This window comes from Pan troglodytes, chromosome 1 (genome assembly GCF_028858775.2).
Source record: "Pan troglodytes isolate AG18354 chromosome 1, NHGRI_mPanTro3-v2.0_pri, whole genome shotgun sequence".
In the NCBI taxonomy this organism is placed as follows: domain Eukaryota; kingdom Metazoa; phylum Chordata; class Mammalia; order Primates; family Hominidae; genus Pan; species Pan troglodytes.
In genome coordinates this window covers 56,044,922-56,061,686 of record NC_072398.2, presented here as the reverse complement: position 1 = coordinate 56,061,686, position 16,765 = coordinate 56,044,922, and the positions used below count along the sequence as shown (strand labels likewise).

At 39.7% G+C, this 16,765-nt stretch overlaps 2 protein-coding genes across 2 annotated transcripts in view; one reads left to right on the top strand and one right to left on the bottom strand.

Annotated features, from left to right (window-relative positions):
• The window catches only part of GLRX2 (glutaredoxin 2), a 39,300-nt gene extending 33,220 nt beyond the window's left edge, over positions 1-6,080 (bottom strand). Inside the window, exon 1 of the mRNA XM_063794311.1 lies at positions 5,616-6,080. The gene's annotated coding sequence lies outside the window, so the exon portion shown is untranslated. The remainder of the gene's footprint in view (positions 1-5,615) is intronic.
• CDC73 (cell division cycle 73) overlaps positions 6,045-16,765 on the top strand; it is a 129,955-nt gene continuing 119,234 nt past the window's right edge. Inside the window, exons 1-3 of the mRNA XM_001167188.7 lie at positions 6,045-6,642; positions 9,416-9,521; positions 14,451-14,520. Of these exons, the coding sequence (XP_001167188.1) occupies positions 6,512-6,642; positions 9,416-9,521; positions 14,451-14,520 (307 nt within the window). The 5' untranslated portion in view covers positions 6,045-6,511. The remainder of the gene's footprint in view (positions 6,643-9,415; positions 9,522-14,450; positions 14,521-16,765) is intronic.

Genomic DNA, 16,765 nt, shown 5'->3' with positions numbered 1-16,765 from the left:
GGATGCTTAGTGTGGACAAGTCTGAGAGTTAAAAATTCCAGGGGGATTGACTCAAGTGGGTGGAGTGGACTCACAGTTTTGTGACTCATCCCCAGGAGCTTGACCTGGTTCTCACAGTAAGTATGTTCAGAAAATCCTCACTTGTTTTCAGCAGGGGGAGGGAAAATGAATCATTCTGAAATAGACTAGAGGACTATGTTCTTAACAAGGCCTGCCCTCAGCAAAAACTAGTTAACTAGAGTCTAACCTGCTGGGGTTTTTTTCAGAGCCTCAGTGACTTGGGGGAAGGAAAACACCAAGTCTAGCCTGCTTTAGCTATCCTGTCCCGATTAAGGGTGGAAGCAGGAGGGAACTAAGTCCACAGTTCAGAGGCATAGGGTCATTAAAAGACTGTGACCTAATCGTAGAACTACAGAGCACTTGTTCTCCCCCACAACTTACTACCACGTTATGAAAGACCTATTTATAGCAGCTCCTTTCACCTGGTATATCATGTCCAGCTATTAAGAAAAAAATTACATAAAAGGAAAAAAACAGAATTTGAAGAGACAGAGCAAGCATCAGAACCAGGCATGGCAGAGATATTGGAATTATCAGACCAGGAATTTAAAACAATGATTAATATGCTAAGGGTCTTAGTGGATAAAGTAGATAGTATGCAAGAACAGATGTGCAATGTAAGCAGAGGAATGAAAATCCTGAAAAAAAATGCTAGAAGTGAAAAAAAAAAAAAAACTGTAAGAGAAATGATGAATGCCTTTGGTGGGCTCTTTAGTAGACTGAAATGGCTGAGGAAAGAATCTCCAAGTTAAAGGATCTCTCAACAGAAAACTCCGAAACTGAATGGCAAAGAAAACAAAGATTGAAAAAACAGAACAGGGCTGGGCACGGTGGCTCATGCCTGTAATCCCAGCACTTTGGGAGGCCCAGGCGGGCAGATCCCGAGGTCAGGAGATCGAGACCATCCTGGCTAACACAGTGAAACCCCGTATTTACTAAAAAATAACAACAAAAAAAATTAGCCAGGTGTGGTGGCGGGCGCCTGTAGTCCCAGCTACTCGGGAAGCTGAGGCAGAAGAATGGCGTGAACCCGGGAGGCAGAGGTTGCAGTGAGCCAAGATCACACCACTGCACTCCAGCCTGGGTGACAGAGCAAGACTCCGTCTCAAAAAAAAAAAACAAAAAAAAAAAAACAAAAAAAACCCCAGAACAGAATATTCAGGGACTGTAGGACAACTACAAAAGGTATAATGTACATATAATGGGAATATCAGAAGGAGAAGCAAGAAAAAGACAGAAGAAATATTTGAAGCAATGAAGATTTTTAAATCCTTCAAATTGGCCGGGTGTGGTGGCTCACACCTGTAATTCCAGCACTCTGGGAGACCAAGGTGCGTAGATCACCTGAGGTCAGGAATTCGAGACCAGCCCCCACCAACATAGTGAAACCCCGTCTCTACTAAAAATACAAAAAATTAGTTGGGTGTGGTGGTGCACACCTGTAATCCCAGCTGCTCGGGAGGCTGAGGCAGGAGAATCATTTGAACCCGGGAGACGGAGGCTGCAGTGAGCCAAGATTGCGCCATTACACTCCAGCTGGGCGACAGAGTGAGACTCCACCTCAAAAAGAAAGAAAGAAAGAAAGAGAGAGAGAGGGAGAGAGAAAGAAAGAAGGAAAGAAAGAGAAAGAAAGAAGGAAAGAAAGAGAAAGAAAGAAAGAGAGAGAGAGAAAGAAAGAAAGAGAAAGAAAGAAGGAAAGAAAGAAAGGAAAGAAAGAAAGAAGGAAAGAAAAAGAAAGAAAGACAGACTGACAAAATACAACCATATAAAATGCTCAATTAAAACCACAAACAGCTGGGCACAGTGGCTCAGGCCTGTAATCCCAGCATTTTGGGAGGCTGAAGCAGGAGGATTTCTTGAGCCTAGGAATCTGATACAAGCCTAAAAAATAAAGTGGGTCCCTGTCTCTACAAAAAATTTAAAAATTAGCTCGGTGTGGTGGTGTACACCTGTAGTCTCAGCTGCTCTAGAGGTTTCAGTGGGAGGATCACTTGAGCCCAGGAGTTTGAAGCCGCCGTGAGCTATGATCACACCATTAGGTTCCAGCCTGGATTACAGAGCAAGACCCTGTCTCTCTCTAACACACACACACACACACACACACACGCACACACACAGGAGAAAAACTGGCAGACATAAATAGGAACAGAGAACAAGGGCAACAAATAGAAAGCAATAACAAATACAGTAGATATTAATCCAACTTTATCAATAATAACTTTGAACATCAATGGTCTAACTGCACCAATTAAAAGAGATTGTCAGAGTGGTTCAAAATATGAGACCCAACTCTATGTTATCCACAAAATCCCACTTTAAATGTAAACACGCATATAGATAAAAAGTAAATGAATGGAGAAAAATACATCATGCTAACACCAATAAAAAAAAGTAGGATTAGCTATTTTAATTTCAGACAGAGCAGACTTCAAAACAAGGAAAGTTTGTTGGAATAAAGAAGAGCATTATGTAATGATAAGGGGTCAATTCTCCAATAAGACAGAACAATGCTTAATGTGTATGTGCTTAACAACAGAGCGTCAAATTATATAAGGCAAAAAACTGATGGAACTACAAGGAAAAATATATGAATCCATTATTATAGTGGAAGATTTCAACACCCCTGTATCAGATATGAACAGAACCAGCAGGCAGAAAATCAATAAGGATGTAATTGAACTCAACCACACCATCAGTCATCTTGATATAGTTGACATCTATAGACTATTCAACAACAACAGAATAAACATTCTTCCTAAACATGCAAGGAACATTCGCCATGACAGACCACATTTTGGGCCATAGAAGACACTTTTGTAGATTTAAAATTATATAAAGCATACAATATCTACTCTCAGACCACAATGAAATTAAACTAGAAATCAATAATAGGAAGATAGTGAGAAAATTCTAAAATATGTCGAGTTTAAACAATACATTTCTAAATAACACGAGTCAAAGAAGAAATCTCAAGATAAATTTTAAAATATTTTGAGCTGCAAGAAAATAAAAACATAACTTACCAAAGTGTATGGGAGGAAGCGAAGTAGTGTTTAGAGGGAAATTTGTAGCATTGAATGTATATATTAGAAAAGAAGAAAGACCTAAAAATCAATAATCTAAACTTCTACCTCAGGAAACTAGAAAAAGAAGAGCAAATTAAATCTAAAGTAAGCAAAAGAAGAGAAATAATAAAAGTTAAGCATAAACTGGTAAAACTGAAAGTAAAAAAATCAGTAATCACACCAAAAGCTGGTTCTTTGAAAAGATCAATGAAATCAATGAACCTCTTAGCCACGCTAAGAAGAGAGAAGACACAAATTACTAAAATCAGAAATAAAAGAGGGGACATTTCTACAGATGACATGAACATTAAAAGGATAATAACAAATGCTGTGAACAACTATATCCCACTAATTTCATAACCTAGATAAAATGGAACCCCTTGAAAGACACAATCTGCCAAAACTCACACAAGAAGAAATGGACAATCTGAATAAACCTATATATATCAAAGACATCAAGTAAATAATTAACCCATAATTAAGTACCCAACCCATAATAATTCCCTGGAATAAACTATGACTATGTCTGGGTTGTTGTTTGCTTACTCTCTGGATGGACTGAGGCTTTTCCTTGCTAGGGAGCTATAACTCCACACACTGATTTCCCCCAAACTTTAGGAAAAGTAAAGAGAACTAACAGAGTCCTAAAACTAAAATTATCAACAGTTTCGAAAAACAAATTTCATGGCCCTTCAAATTGCCATTAGTCATGATTGATTGATGACAATAAATCAACCCCTTCTGGGACCCACAGATTATCTCTTCTTGAATTAACAGCCTCCCCCCACCCATGTATTTGAAAATTTTACTTCCAATCCTACGTTCTACCATTACAGAGTAATGTAAATAAATGCTTCATGAGACTTATGCTACCTGCCGAATTATCCCTAGTAGGTTCAAGTGCATTTCCAAAATACTTACCTAAGCAGACTTTGATTGATCTAAAACCTGGCAATTTGGTCCTTTGGAAGAGGAACCAGAATAAAACTGTCCTTGGGCATTGGTGGAAAGAACCTTATCGGGTACTGTTAGCAATTGAGGTAGTGGTTTAAACTCCAAGGTAATGATGTTGGATCCATCGTTTCCAACTAAAAAGACATACCACTTTCTTCTGATTGCTGGGCATTTATTCTAACAGAAGACATAAAACTAAAGATTTTTTAGGAATTCTTCAGGAGCTAATATCTGGAGATGTGGACTGCTTTTGCCCAAGACAAAGAAACCAGACTATTTTTCTGTTTTTTTTTCTAATTAATTTTCTAATTTTTCAGCTCTACCACTAATCTTGCCTTTTATTGTATTTTGACATCCTCCAATGAACCAGTATTGGTAGGGCAATTATAAGGGTACTTAGATAAAAACAAGAATGATCTACAATTGCTTCTGTAGACACAGGGTCTAGGTATGTTGCCCAGGCTGGTCAGGAAAAAAATGATCTACAAATTTCAATGTTTTAACTGTTAAAAGCAACAACTTACTAATGACTTATCTTACCACTTTTTAAAATTCATTAACCTAAAAAACATAATTTCTCCGAAAAGAGAGACTTTAATCATTATTTGAGTATGAAATAAAATTAAGTATCGTTTGAAGGGACTATAGTCGAGCCTCCTAATCATGAAATCTTGGCTTCCTTGAGCTTATCTTTCCATTCATTACTTCAACATTTATTAGAAGCCTCTATCCATGTATTAACTCGATATTTACTAGGAGCTTCCATCAATTTATTGAATTCATCCATTTATTACTAATATGTACCAAATAATCTGTTAGACAGTAGGATATGAGGACACAGATCTATGGTGTTTCAGTTTTGTGGATGCAGGCAAATAAACTATAAAGGGAAGTAATATGGTACTGAGTGCTCTGACACAGGTATGAAGAGAGAATGTGGGGATAGGTAATAATAGCCATTTCTTTATAATGTGTGTGCTTGGGGTGAGATTCAGGAGAATACTACGGGGTGAAAACATTGGTGGAACAGAAAAAAATTTCACAAACTAACAGTTGCAGAATGGCTACAGATCATATAGGAAATGAACCACACACTTCTGTATCTGTAGTCCTCTGTGTTGTGAAAAGATTGACTTTTTTCAAAACAGGTCAAGGAATTTGGTTATGTCAAACACAAAGTTGCCTCTTTTTTCCTTCTGACATGGTAAAAGAAAAAAAACAATCCCATAGGATGTGTTTGGTTGGCCATAGTATATTGAACTTATCTTAACCGTCTCAAAACGCATGTCAAGGACACCACTGAGACTTCTGAGTACCATTTAAAAAATTGGGTAGTCTGGAAGTGTTCTAAATTAGACCGTTTGGGGTTTCTGTTAGGGCAACTTTCCCATTTACATCTTGGAACACAGCCTTTTGAATATAGCCCTTCGGGATTGGCGGGGAGAAGGGACCGCGATGGAAAAAGTCATCATCCAAAGAATGAAGAGGGAGGATCCAACATTTAGGATATTTTATTGACTTGCTAGGCGCGTTTACCTTATCTTCGTATTAACCCCATTTTCTTCATTAACCAATTGATGCTGTGAGAAGCTATGTAACTTGACGAGCAGTGCCCAGAACTGTTTTTTTTTTTTTCTGGACTCGGTCTTTTCCACTCAAAACCAACAGAAAACCAAAACTCGTTCTTTTCCACATCAAAAGCAAACAAAAAACCCCAACCCCAACCCCAAGAGCCCCACTCTTTCAAAAGGGCTTCTCCGGATCACTAAGTCCTAGAGGTCTTTGGCTAGGCCTGGGTCCGATCTAAATAGGAAGGTAATTCTAGTGTTCCGCAAATCCTTGCCGAATTCCATCCCGGCCAAAGCAGGGACCCGGGGGAGCCTCTGGTCGCACCCGAGACAGTTCGTTAAATACTCAGTGCACGTGCTGGGGATGGAAGTGCTGACCCACTGCTCAGGTACGCGCGCACCTGACGCCGCTTGGTGCGCGCCGCGGGGTACTGGGTACGTGCTCCGCGCGCGCGCGCCCGGCAAAGTTCCCCGTACGTGCGCCGTACGTGGGCGCGGTGCCCCAGCGCTCAGCGTTTCAGCCAGTGAGTGGGCTCCGTGCCCAGCTGAAGTCTGGGAGGGGCACTTTTCCAGGCGGTCGCGGCTCCCCCTGGCGGCGGATGTGCCTCGCTGGAGGGGCGCAGTCAGGCGTTCTCCGCGGGCAGCCGGCGGCGGGGCCTTGCCTTACAGCGCGGGGTCCTCGGCGGCCTGGGTGGCTACTGCCGCTGCTGCTGTCGTAGGCGAGGACGGCTGTTAGTGCTGCTGCTGTTGGTTCGTCGCGGCGGCGAAGGAGGAGGAGGAAGAGGGCGAGGCGACAAGAGAAGAAGGAGGCAGGCGCGGCGGCAGCGGCGGCGCCCCGAGCCGGCGGAGGCGAGGGGGTGGAAGATGGCGGACGTGCTTAGCGTCCTGCGACAGTACAACATCCAGAAGAAGGAGATTGTGGTGAAGGGAGACGAAGTGATCTTCGGGGAGTTCTCCTGGCCCAAGAATGTGAAGACCAACTATGTTGTTTGGGGGTAAGTCCGGCATGGCTGTGGCCCAGGGGTGGCAGGGCAGAGTTGGGCGCCCCCAGGCGACCTCTTTCTTAACCCCTCCCCCCGTTTCCCCTGGGGATGGGATAAAACGGGTGTTCGGGGAAAAGAAAGTTTCTCTCTAGAGCAGAAGTTGCACTTATAGGGTAAGGAAAGAAGGGGCGGAGCTCTAGAGCAGTTCATCCCTTAAAATTTTTGAGAAGCCCGAAGGAAAGGTACCGTGGGAGTTTCTGACTTTTACAGTTAATTTTTATAAGTAGGTATGTGTACCAGCGAAGTGTGGGACTGGTGCGCAAGGGATACCTGAACATAGGTGCACAAAGGAGCACACCGTCTGGTGCCGTAGACGCCTCTTTTTGTTCTTTATTTTTTTTTTTCTCTTTTCCAGGCTGCTATGTAATTATCTCCGCTGGTCTTTGCAACTCCTGGTTTATTTCATCTCCTTTCATTGTTGGGGTGGGGGTATTCCTGTAGAAGAGAAAAGGGAATCAACCCTGAAGTTAGGACCGGAAAGAAATTTGGTGAATTTGGAAGAGTCATCAAAGTCTGTGTTAGAGAGGTCTTCAGGAGTTGGTGAAATGAGTGAGCTTTACAGATCTAAGAAATAGATGGTGCGTGTGATTTTCGGAAGTGTATTTTAAAGGGAAATGTTTGGGAATGTTGGTCCATGTGAAGTTTTATCAGTTTAAGTCATTCAGGAAAACTTCTAGAGACGGCTCTAACAGTCATTAGGGGCCTTTTTAATGATGTCACTGTCATTGGTGCGTCGCTTCTAGAATTAGAACCTTGAGCTACAACTTCCCTACTCATTTTGTTTCTTTGAATGGAAGCTTTATGAAGAGTCGATGAAAAACTAGGGAAATTTAGTTTGTTGGTTGGTATTTATTTATTTATTTTTGAGAGGGAGTCTTGCTCTGTCGCCCAGGCTGGAGTGCAGTGGCGCGATCTTGGCTCACTGCAATCTTTGCCTCCTGGGTTCAAGTGATTCTCTTGCCTCAGCCTCCTGAGTAGCTGAGGTTGCAGGCCCCCGCCACCATGGCCGGCTAATTTATGTAGTTTAGTAGAGATGTGGTTTCACCGTGTTGGTCAGGCTGGTCTCGAACTCCTGACCTCAAATGATCTGCCCGCCTCCGCTTCCCAAAGTGCTTGGATTACAGGCGTGAGCCACGGCGCCCTGCCTATTGGTTGGTTTTAAAATTTTTTTGTCTTACGATTTAATTAGCTTTATAAAATGTTGATCAAATGACATTCTGAGTTTCTGGTGTTTTACCCTTTCGAATAATTTGCATAGGTAGAATTACATGTGGTTGGATTTTTAGTGAATTTTTTTTTTTTTTAGACAATGGCTGAGGAGTACCTAGGATGTGAAGTGGTTCAATCTGAGGATTAAAAAAATTCCTAAGACTCTGGTTTCTACCTCAAAGGAGGTTAACTTAGTCTGAATAGAGGAGATTAAACAGATAAGTTGATGTGAAATGCTTTCTGTAAGTTGATGTGAAATGCTTTCTACAATAGCTTTTGAAGACAGCAGTCACTTCTAGTTGGGGTTATTTAGGAGAAGGTTCCATAGAATTGTCTTTGTCAAGTTCACATCCAACGAAGTTTTCTTGAATGAATGAATGAATGAACAAACAAATAAGCTTTAAAGAATAGGTAGGAATTCTCTGGGCTAAATGATGGGTTAAGTCTTCCAAGATGAGTGAACCGTATGCTTAAAGGCATAAAGAACTGGAAAGTAAATGTGTTGACAGCAATCCGGTGAAGCCAGTGAAAAAGGAGTGCTTATCACAGTAGATTTTAAACTTTTTCAACAGTTTATCACACCAAGAAATTGTTTTTATTTTCTATATGTGCACATGCACATGGAAATATATACACATATAAAACACTAAACAATACTTACTCTTCTTATTGTATGCAGTGCATTTTATTTTTCTGTTCTTTTCTATTCTGAAAATAGAAAAAATATGGTTGTTAACTATTTATTGGGTTTCATAGTACAATAATTGATAGTGGTGTGTGGTTTGAAATACATTGGTTTAGAGGAAAAATGGGACTAGAAGGTAGAAAAGTAGGTTTGGGGCTGAATATAGTGGACCATATTCAGACGGATTCAAAGATATAGAAGGGGAAAGTGTAGTAGGAAGGGTAGGATTGGAATGAGGTAATATTAGTACCTGCATTAGAGATCTTGCACCGTTAGTAGACTACATTGTTTTATCACAGGTAGAATAGCATTTTGGTTTTACATTATTGGTCTAATTTGAGGGATGCCATAACAGTCATACCCCTGAAATTCAGTGTTGTGTTTACTGTAAGAATGTGAAGGATGTTGTTCAGCAGTATCTTATTTATCAAGAGCCATAGGATAAATTTCTTTTACATTTAGCACCAGTGATAATTGTGGTTCTTCTAAGCAGTGTAATTGTTTTCTCTTATGGATCCTCTTCGATATGGATCTGGTTAGATTTCTCTATTGATAAAGCCCAGAGCCTAATTTGGGCCTAATTCTAAAAAGTTTGTAGTACCTTAGAGTATGAATTTTTTGTATTTTCCCTACTTCTTGCTTTTTGTCATTGCCTTCCTTTGTGTTTCTTTTGTGATCATGACAGTCTATTCATTATTAGATTTTATACTTTTTTTTTTGTTAGCTATGTTAAACTCATTGTTGTTAGCAAAGTTGTGTATATAAATGAATCCAGCCTGAAGAGTTGAATTAGAATTGTCAGTAAAAAAAATATTGCTTTAATTATTTCAGGACTGGAAAGGAAGGCCAACCCAGAGAGTACTACACATTGGATTCCATTTTATTTCTACTTAATAATGTGCACCTTTCTCATCCTGTTTATGTCCGACGTGCAGCTGTAAGTAGAATTCATTTTACTTATCTATCTATTTATCAGTTTTATTTTTATTTATTTAAGAGACAGGGTCTGGCCTTGTTGCCTGGGCTAGGGTGCAGTGGTGTGATCATAGCTCATTGCAGCCTCGAACTCCTAGGCTCAAGTGATCTTCCCACCTCTGCCTTCAAGTAGCCAGGACTGCAGGCCTGTGCCACCGTATCTGGCTAATTTTTTTTGTTGTTGTTAAAGATGAGGGGGTCTTGCTGTGTTGCCTAGGCTGGTCTTGAACTCCTACCCTCAGTGGATCCCCTGCCTCAGCTTCCCGAAGTGCTGGGATTACTGGCATGAATCACTGCGCCTGGCCAATAATTCATTTTAAAACTTTTTTTTTTTTTTTTTGAGATAGGATCTGGCTCTGTTGCCTAAGCTGGAGTGCAGTGGTGTGATCTCGGCTTACTGTACCCTCTACTTCTCGGGCTCAAGCCAGCCTCCCACCTCAGTCTCCTGAGAAACTGGGACTATAGGCATGGCCCACCATGCCGGGCTAATTTTTGTATTAACACATTTTTTTTTTTTGGCTTCATGGTAGTAGGTATCATTTGGAATGGATAGCTTCCCTCATGGGTTTCAAATCAAAAGAATGAAAGGTTTGTATGAGTGTCTCCAGGAGAGTCAAAATTAGGTGACTGTGTGACTTACACAGACTTTTTAATCTGTGATATTTTTTCATGTAAAGTGTGGGTAATGTTTATAACAAAGGAAGTTTTAAAGGGATTTATAGAGCCAGGCTTCTTAGTGCACGCTGGTAATCCCAGCTACTTGGGACTCTAAGGCGGTAGGGTTGCTTGAGCCTAGGAGATCAAGACCAGCCTGGGCAATATAGTGAGATGCCATCTCAAGAAAAAGAAAACCCAAAACGCTAAAAGTATTTATAGAGATGTTTAGAAAAACTTGTAAGCCTGTGGAAGGACCCTGTTACTTCAGAACTCTAGTTTAATCTCAAGAATACTTTTTTTGGTTGTAAGATTAAGATTAGCAGACATTTAAAAAAATTGTTTCTTAATCAGTTTTGTGCAGCTGTTTTAGTACTCTGGAGAAGTTCATTTGTTTTTAGTTTTGCTTGCTTTCTCAGTGTTTGAAAATTTATTACTCAGAGGAAATATTTGGAAACAACTTGAAAAGAACTGATTTCATAAACTATGATGATGAGATTCTTCATCTGTAGGGAAGTATCATTAAGACCTAAATTATAGCAGTATATTATAATTGATAAGTAAATAAGATTCAGTTATTTGGATAGGATAGCTGTATGACATGGAAAAGTACTATAATGCCCACATAAAATGGCCTAAAAGATATTTACTTTTTTTAAATGAGCTTTTCCTTCAGATTATTTTTGGTAGAGTTGAACATAAAATTTTTTGAAGATATAATTGAAATAATTAAATGTCTGCTTTTAATATTTGTTGCTTTTGCTTACAAGTATATACTTAAAATTAAGTATGAAATGTATTTATAAATAACTACTTTTTCCCATTTCTTATAGTTCTTTAAACAATCTTCTTAAACTTTTCTTATAGTTCTTAAAACAATTTTTTAAAATATCACTGTGTCTGTCATCACTGGAGCTGCTTTTTGAGTTACCTAACACAGTTGCTGGATCACATTAAGCTGTGTGAAACTTAACTTCTATAACTCTAACCTCCCTCCCAACTAGAAATAGTTAAGGTTTCTGGCTTACGTGTCTTTCAAACAATAACTTGTTGTCTAAAGCAACTAAAAGCCAGGTGTGGTGGTGCATGCCTGTAGTCCCAGCACTTTGGGAGGCTGAGCTCAAGTGGGAGGATCACTTGAGCTCAGGAGTTCAAGACCAACCTGGGCAACATAGGGAAACTTTGTTAAAACAAAAAATAAAAAAAATTAGCCAGGCGTGGTAGTGTGCACCTATACTCCCAGCTGGCTACTCAAGGGGCTGAGGTGGGAGGATCACTTGGGCCCAGGAGGTTGAGGCTGCAGTAAGCCATGATCGCACCAATGCATCTATCCTGGGTGATAGAGCAAAGACTCTGTCTCAGGGAAAAAAAAAAATTGTGTGTGTGTGTGTGTTTATAGCAATTGAGAAAGTATCCCGTCACTTAGTGGGCTTTGTATTAAACCATAAGGCTTCTGCTTTCCTGAGTAAGAAATATATATTTATGTTACATATTTAAAAAAATAAAATTAAAGTGGGACTACTTGGGGAAATAAGGGGAAAAAAATAGCACCAGCTCCGTCTTTAAGGTTATTTTAACTCAGATCTTTAAAAACTAAATTAGGTAGTTCTTACAGTGTTTTGTTGGATATATTCATTTTAGTGTAACAAAGATTCAGATAGTTGGCTTAGATTTATAGATTCTGTTTTTGGGAAATGGTTGTGCATATAACTGATAGCTGTAATTGTTACTGTGGACCTTGGGACCCTTGGTTGCATAAGATTTAACTCTCATTTTTCTTAAGTATTTGCCAGATTGAAAGAGTAGGATTCTAAAATTCCAAAATTCTATGAATTTGAGATTGTTGTCTCCTAATTACTTTGTGTTATTTGCTCTTTCCTGTGCGCAGACCACTCATTTTTTTTTTTTTTTTTTTTTTGAGTGCAGTGGCGTGATCTCGGCTCACTGCAACCTCAGCCTCCTGGGTTCAAGGGATTCTCCTGCCTCAGCCTCCCAAGTAGCTAGAATTACAGGCACACGCCACCATGCCTGGCTAATTTTTTGTATTTTTAGTAGAGACGGGGTTTCACCACGTTAGCCAGATTGGTCTTGATTTCCTGACCTCGCGATCCGCCCGCCTCGACCTCCCAAAGTGTTGGGATTACAGGCGTGAGCCACTGCGTCCGGCTGAGCAGACCACTCTGAAAACAGATTCCTGATCCTTAGTTCCTATTTTAGTGTGAGTAGATGTAATCTTTTTCAGTGGATTGTGATGTGTACATAACTCAGTAGTGACCAAATGATGATGTAAGTTATTAGACTTAGAAACAGTAACTTAAAATTAACTCAAATCTTTTGTTTATGATATTCCATATAGACTGGTTTATTTTTATTTTTTATATTTTTTTGAGACAGAGTCTTGCTCTGTCACCCAGGCTGGAGTGCAGTGGCAGGATCTTGGCTTGCCACAGCCTTACCCTCCCGGGCTCAAGTTGTCTTCCTCCTTCAGCCTCCTGAGTAGCTGGGAGTATAGCTGGGACTGCAGGCACTTGCCACCATGGCTGGCTAACTTTTATATTTTTGTAGAGTTGGAGTTTTTCCGTGTTGCTCAGGCTGGTCTCGAACTCCTGGGCTCCAGCAATCCACCCACTTTGGCCTCCCAGAGTGTTAGGATTACAGGCATGAACCACCATGCCTGGCCTAGGCTGGTTTAAAAGAATACAAGCACAAAAAAACTCTGCACTCAAATTTTTAAACTCATAAGGAGAAACTAAAATTTAGCTTGACCTTTTTAAAATAAAAGGTTAATTTTTAAGTGATTAAATACAGTTTATCTAAATCATTGAGGAGTCAGTGCAGAATGTTTGGTGCAGTAAATTATAATAAGTATTCAATATAAGGTCATTGGCCAAAGATACTAAAGGTTCTTGTTGTTACTTCATTGTTACACATATAAAGTGACAAAGGATTTAAACTGAAATCTGTTAGCTACCAATTTTTCTTGCACTGTTTGTTTGTGTTTCAGACTGGGTCTCGCCTCAGTCTCCCGAGTAGCTGGGATTATAGGCTTCTGCCATCACGCCAGGCTAATTTTTTTTTTTTTTTTTTTTTTTTTTGAGACAGTGTCTCACTCTGTCACCCAGGCTGGAGTACAGTGGCGTGATCTCGGCTTACTGCAACCTCTGCCGCCCAGGTTCAAGCGATTCTCCTGCCTCAGCCTCCCGAGTAGCAGGGACTGCAGGCGCCTGTCACCGCGCCTAGCTAATTTTTGTAGTTTTAGTAGAGATGGGGTTTTACCATCTTGCTCAGGCTGGTCTTGAACTCCCGACCTCATGATCCACCCGTCTCGACCTCCCAAAGTGCTGGGATTACAGGTGTGAGCCACTGCGCCCTGCCTAATTTTTGTGTTTTTAGTAGAGATGGAGTTTGACCATGTTGGCCAGGCTGGTCTTGAACTCATGACCTCAAGTGATGCGCCCGCCTTGGCCTCCCGCAGTGCTGGGATTACAGGTGTGGGCCACTGTGCCTGGTCATTGCTTTATTTCTAATGATTATTTTCTGTATATCTTCCTGGAATTTCAAAAAGAAATTTATTTATTTATTTATTTAGAGACGGAATCTCTCTATGTTGCCCAGGCCGGAGTGCAGTGGTGCAGTCTCGGCTCACTGAAACGCCTGCCTCTGCCTCCTGGGTTCCAGTGATTCTCCTGCCTCAGCTTCCTGAGCAGCTGGGATTACAAGCATGCTCCACCACACCCAGCTAATTTTTGTCTTTTTAGTAGAGACGGGGTGTTGCCATGTTGGCCAGGCTGGTCTTTAACTCCTGACCTCAGGTGATCCACCCGCCTCAGCCTCCCAAAGTGCTGGGATTCTAGGTGTCAGCCACCGCGCCCAGCCAAGAAAATTATTAAAAGTAACATGTTTAATACATTTTCAGGATTTTTATTAGGTTCTTTTAGCCTAGTCATTTTGTTCAAATGTGATTTAAAATATATTGTATCAAGATATATTGGAATAAAATTCAGACATTACATGTTAATATCAAGTTGTAAGAAAATTATTAAAAGTAACTAACATGTTTAATAAACTTTCAGGATTTTTATTAGGTTCTTTTAGCCTAGTCATTTTTTACAAATGTGATTTAAAATACGTTTTTTCAAGATATGTTGGAATAAAATTCAGACATTACATGTTAATATTTATTAAGTTGTGTATCATTGTTATTCATTTCATATCTCATTTAAAATTTTGGTTTTAGACTGAAAATATTCCTGTGGTTAGAAGACCTGATCGAAAAGATCTACTTGGATATCTCAATGGTGAAGCGTGTGAGTACTTTTTAAATTGTTCCCAGTCTTAAACAGACATTGTTTCTTTTTTCCCCTATGAAATAATGATTAGAGGGAAGAGAATTTGTATTTCCACCAAAAAATTAACCTACCTTCATTTTTGTCCATGTGCTCACCTTTTTCTTATACAGTGGATGCACTGTCTTTGCCCTTATGGCCAGTCACCCCTTCCTTGTGTGTGGATTCCATCTCCTTTCACAGTCTCAAAGACTTTGTCTTCGTAAATTGTTGTTTCTCTGACATCATCAGTTTTCTACTTTCTTCTGGATCATTCCCTTTTAGAATACCTACAGTAAGATTTCATGTTTAAAAAATGTTTTTGATCCCACATTCCTACTGTCTACTGCTTCATTTATCTCCTCCCTGATACTGTAAAATATTCTGCAAGAGTTCGTGTGGTATCATTGCTTCTTTTTTACCTTTGTTTCTTTCTTGAAGCCACTCTAGTCTGGCCTTCATCCTTACCATCCCACTAAAATCACTCCTTGTAAGGTCAAAACTGATTTAAGGATTGCTACATCCTTTGGTCTCTCGTACCATACTTGACCTCTCAATAGCATTTGATACTGTTGACCACTCATTTTTGAAAGCCTTTCTTCATTTGGCATTTGGAACACCAGCCTCTTGGTTCTCTTTCTACTCATTGTTCACCTCTCAGTTTATTTTGGTTACTTCTGTACCTGACCTCTAATTCTTGAAGTTTCCAAGACTTGATCTTTTTTTTTTATCTTTTCTTTTAACCTGTATTCTCTAGGCGATCTCTTTCAGTTTTATGGCTTAGATATCATATATATGCTGATGAAATTTCAAGTGTTTTTTTCAGCATTGATTTCTTTCAGGGCACCAGATTTATAAATTTACTGTCAACATGTTTCCTTGAATGTTGAATAGGCATCTGAAATTTAACATTGAAAATGGAATGCCTGATTCCCTCTTTCCCTTCTGCCCTCACACAGAACAAAAACAAGTCTGTTGTTTTCTCAGTGTTCCCACTTTAGTAAGGGGTAGTGAGACACTATTCCTGCAGTTGCTTAGGCCAGAACTTTGGTGAAATCTTTGTCACATCTCACATCCATTCTATCAACAAGTTGTTTTTTTCTCTTTTTAAAAGTATGACAACTTCTTACCATTCTACCTACCCTATTTCATCCTTGCTTTTTAGATTATTGTATAGCTTCCTCACAGGTCCCTACTCTTTATTTCCTATAGTGTAGTCTTAGCAATAGAGTGTCCTGCTTTTGAAAAAGTATATAAACTTGATTGTGTCACTCACCTGTGGCTTCCCATCACTCTTAGAATAAAACTCATACTTGTTACCCTGGCAGTCATCTTGCCTCTGCCTAAATCTCTGTGACTCCATCTTCTACCATTCTTCCTTTGCTCATAACAGTCAGTCTTTTTGGTCTTTTAGCTATGCTAATATTAGCACCTTTGCACTTTCTCTTTCTATCTTGAGTTATCTTTCTCTACATTATCACATGGCTCACTTGCTTACTATTTCATTTAGATCTGTGCTCAAGTGTTTTTCCAAATGTTGTTCCATCAGAGAAGACTTCTCTGACCACTCTATCGAAAATATAGTATTCCTTTCCTCCTCCTGTGGTTTTTATATAGTGCCATCCTGATTTATTTTTCACCAGATCTCATACATTGACCTGTAATTATATATCTGTTTATGTACATAGTGTCTGTCTTTCCCATTAGAAGGTAAATCCTAAGGGGACAGACAGTCGTTTGTCTTGTTAAATACCCAGCATTTACAATAGTGGTGCATGGTAGGTTCTTAACTGAATAAATGAGTAATTATTAATTTACTCTCTTACAGAGTACAAGTACATTGATATAATACAACTATTGGGTCTTACTTTGCTGAGTGTGACGTGTAGTACCTTTAAGTCATTAACAGCTGTCTTGTCATGCATGGCTTTAAGCAGTAAGATTGATTTCCACAGAGAATCTTGTGTATAATGGAAAGATCATCATTAGGAATGCTTTCTTCCTATGCTGTCCTCATTCAATAAGGACTTATTACATGCTTATTCTTAAAAGGCATTATGCTGGGTGTTGTGCAAAATGCCAAATCCCTGTCTTAAACATGTAAACATGTTTACTGTCATGCAAGGGAGACTGGATACACAAAAGTTTAGAACCCAGCAGTATTAAAGAGGGAGTCTCAATTCTGTGAAGAGGATGGAGTTGGGGAGGATAGAAGAAACTTTTTTTT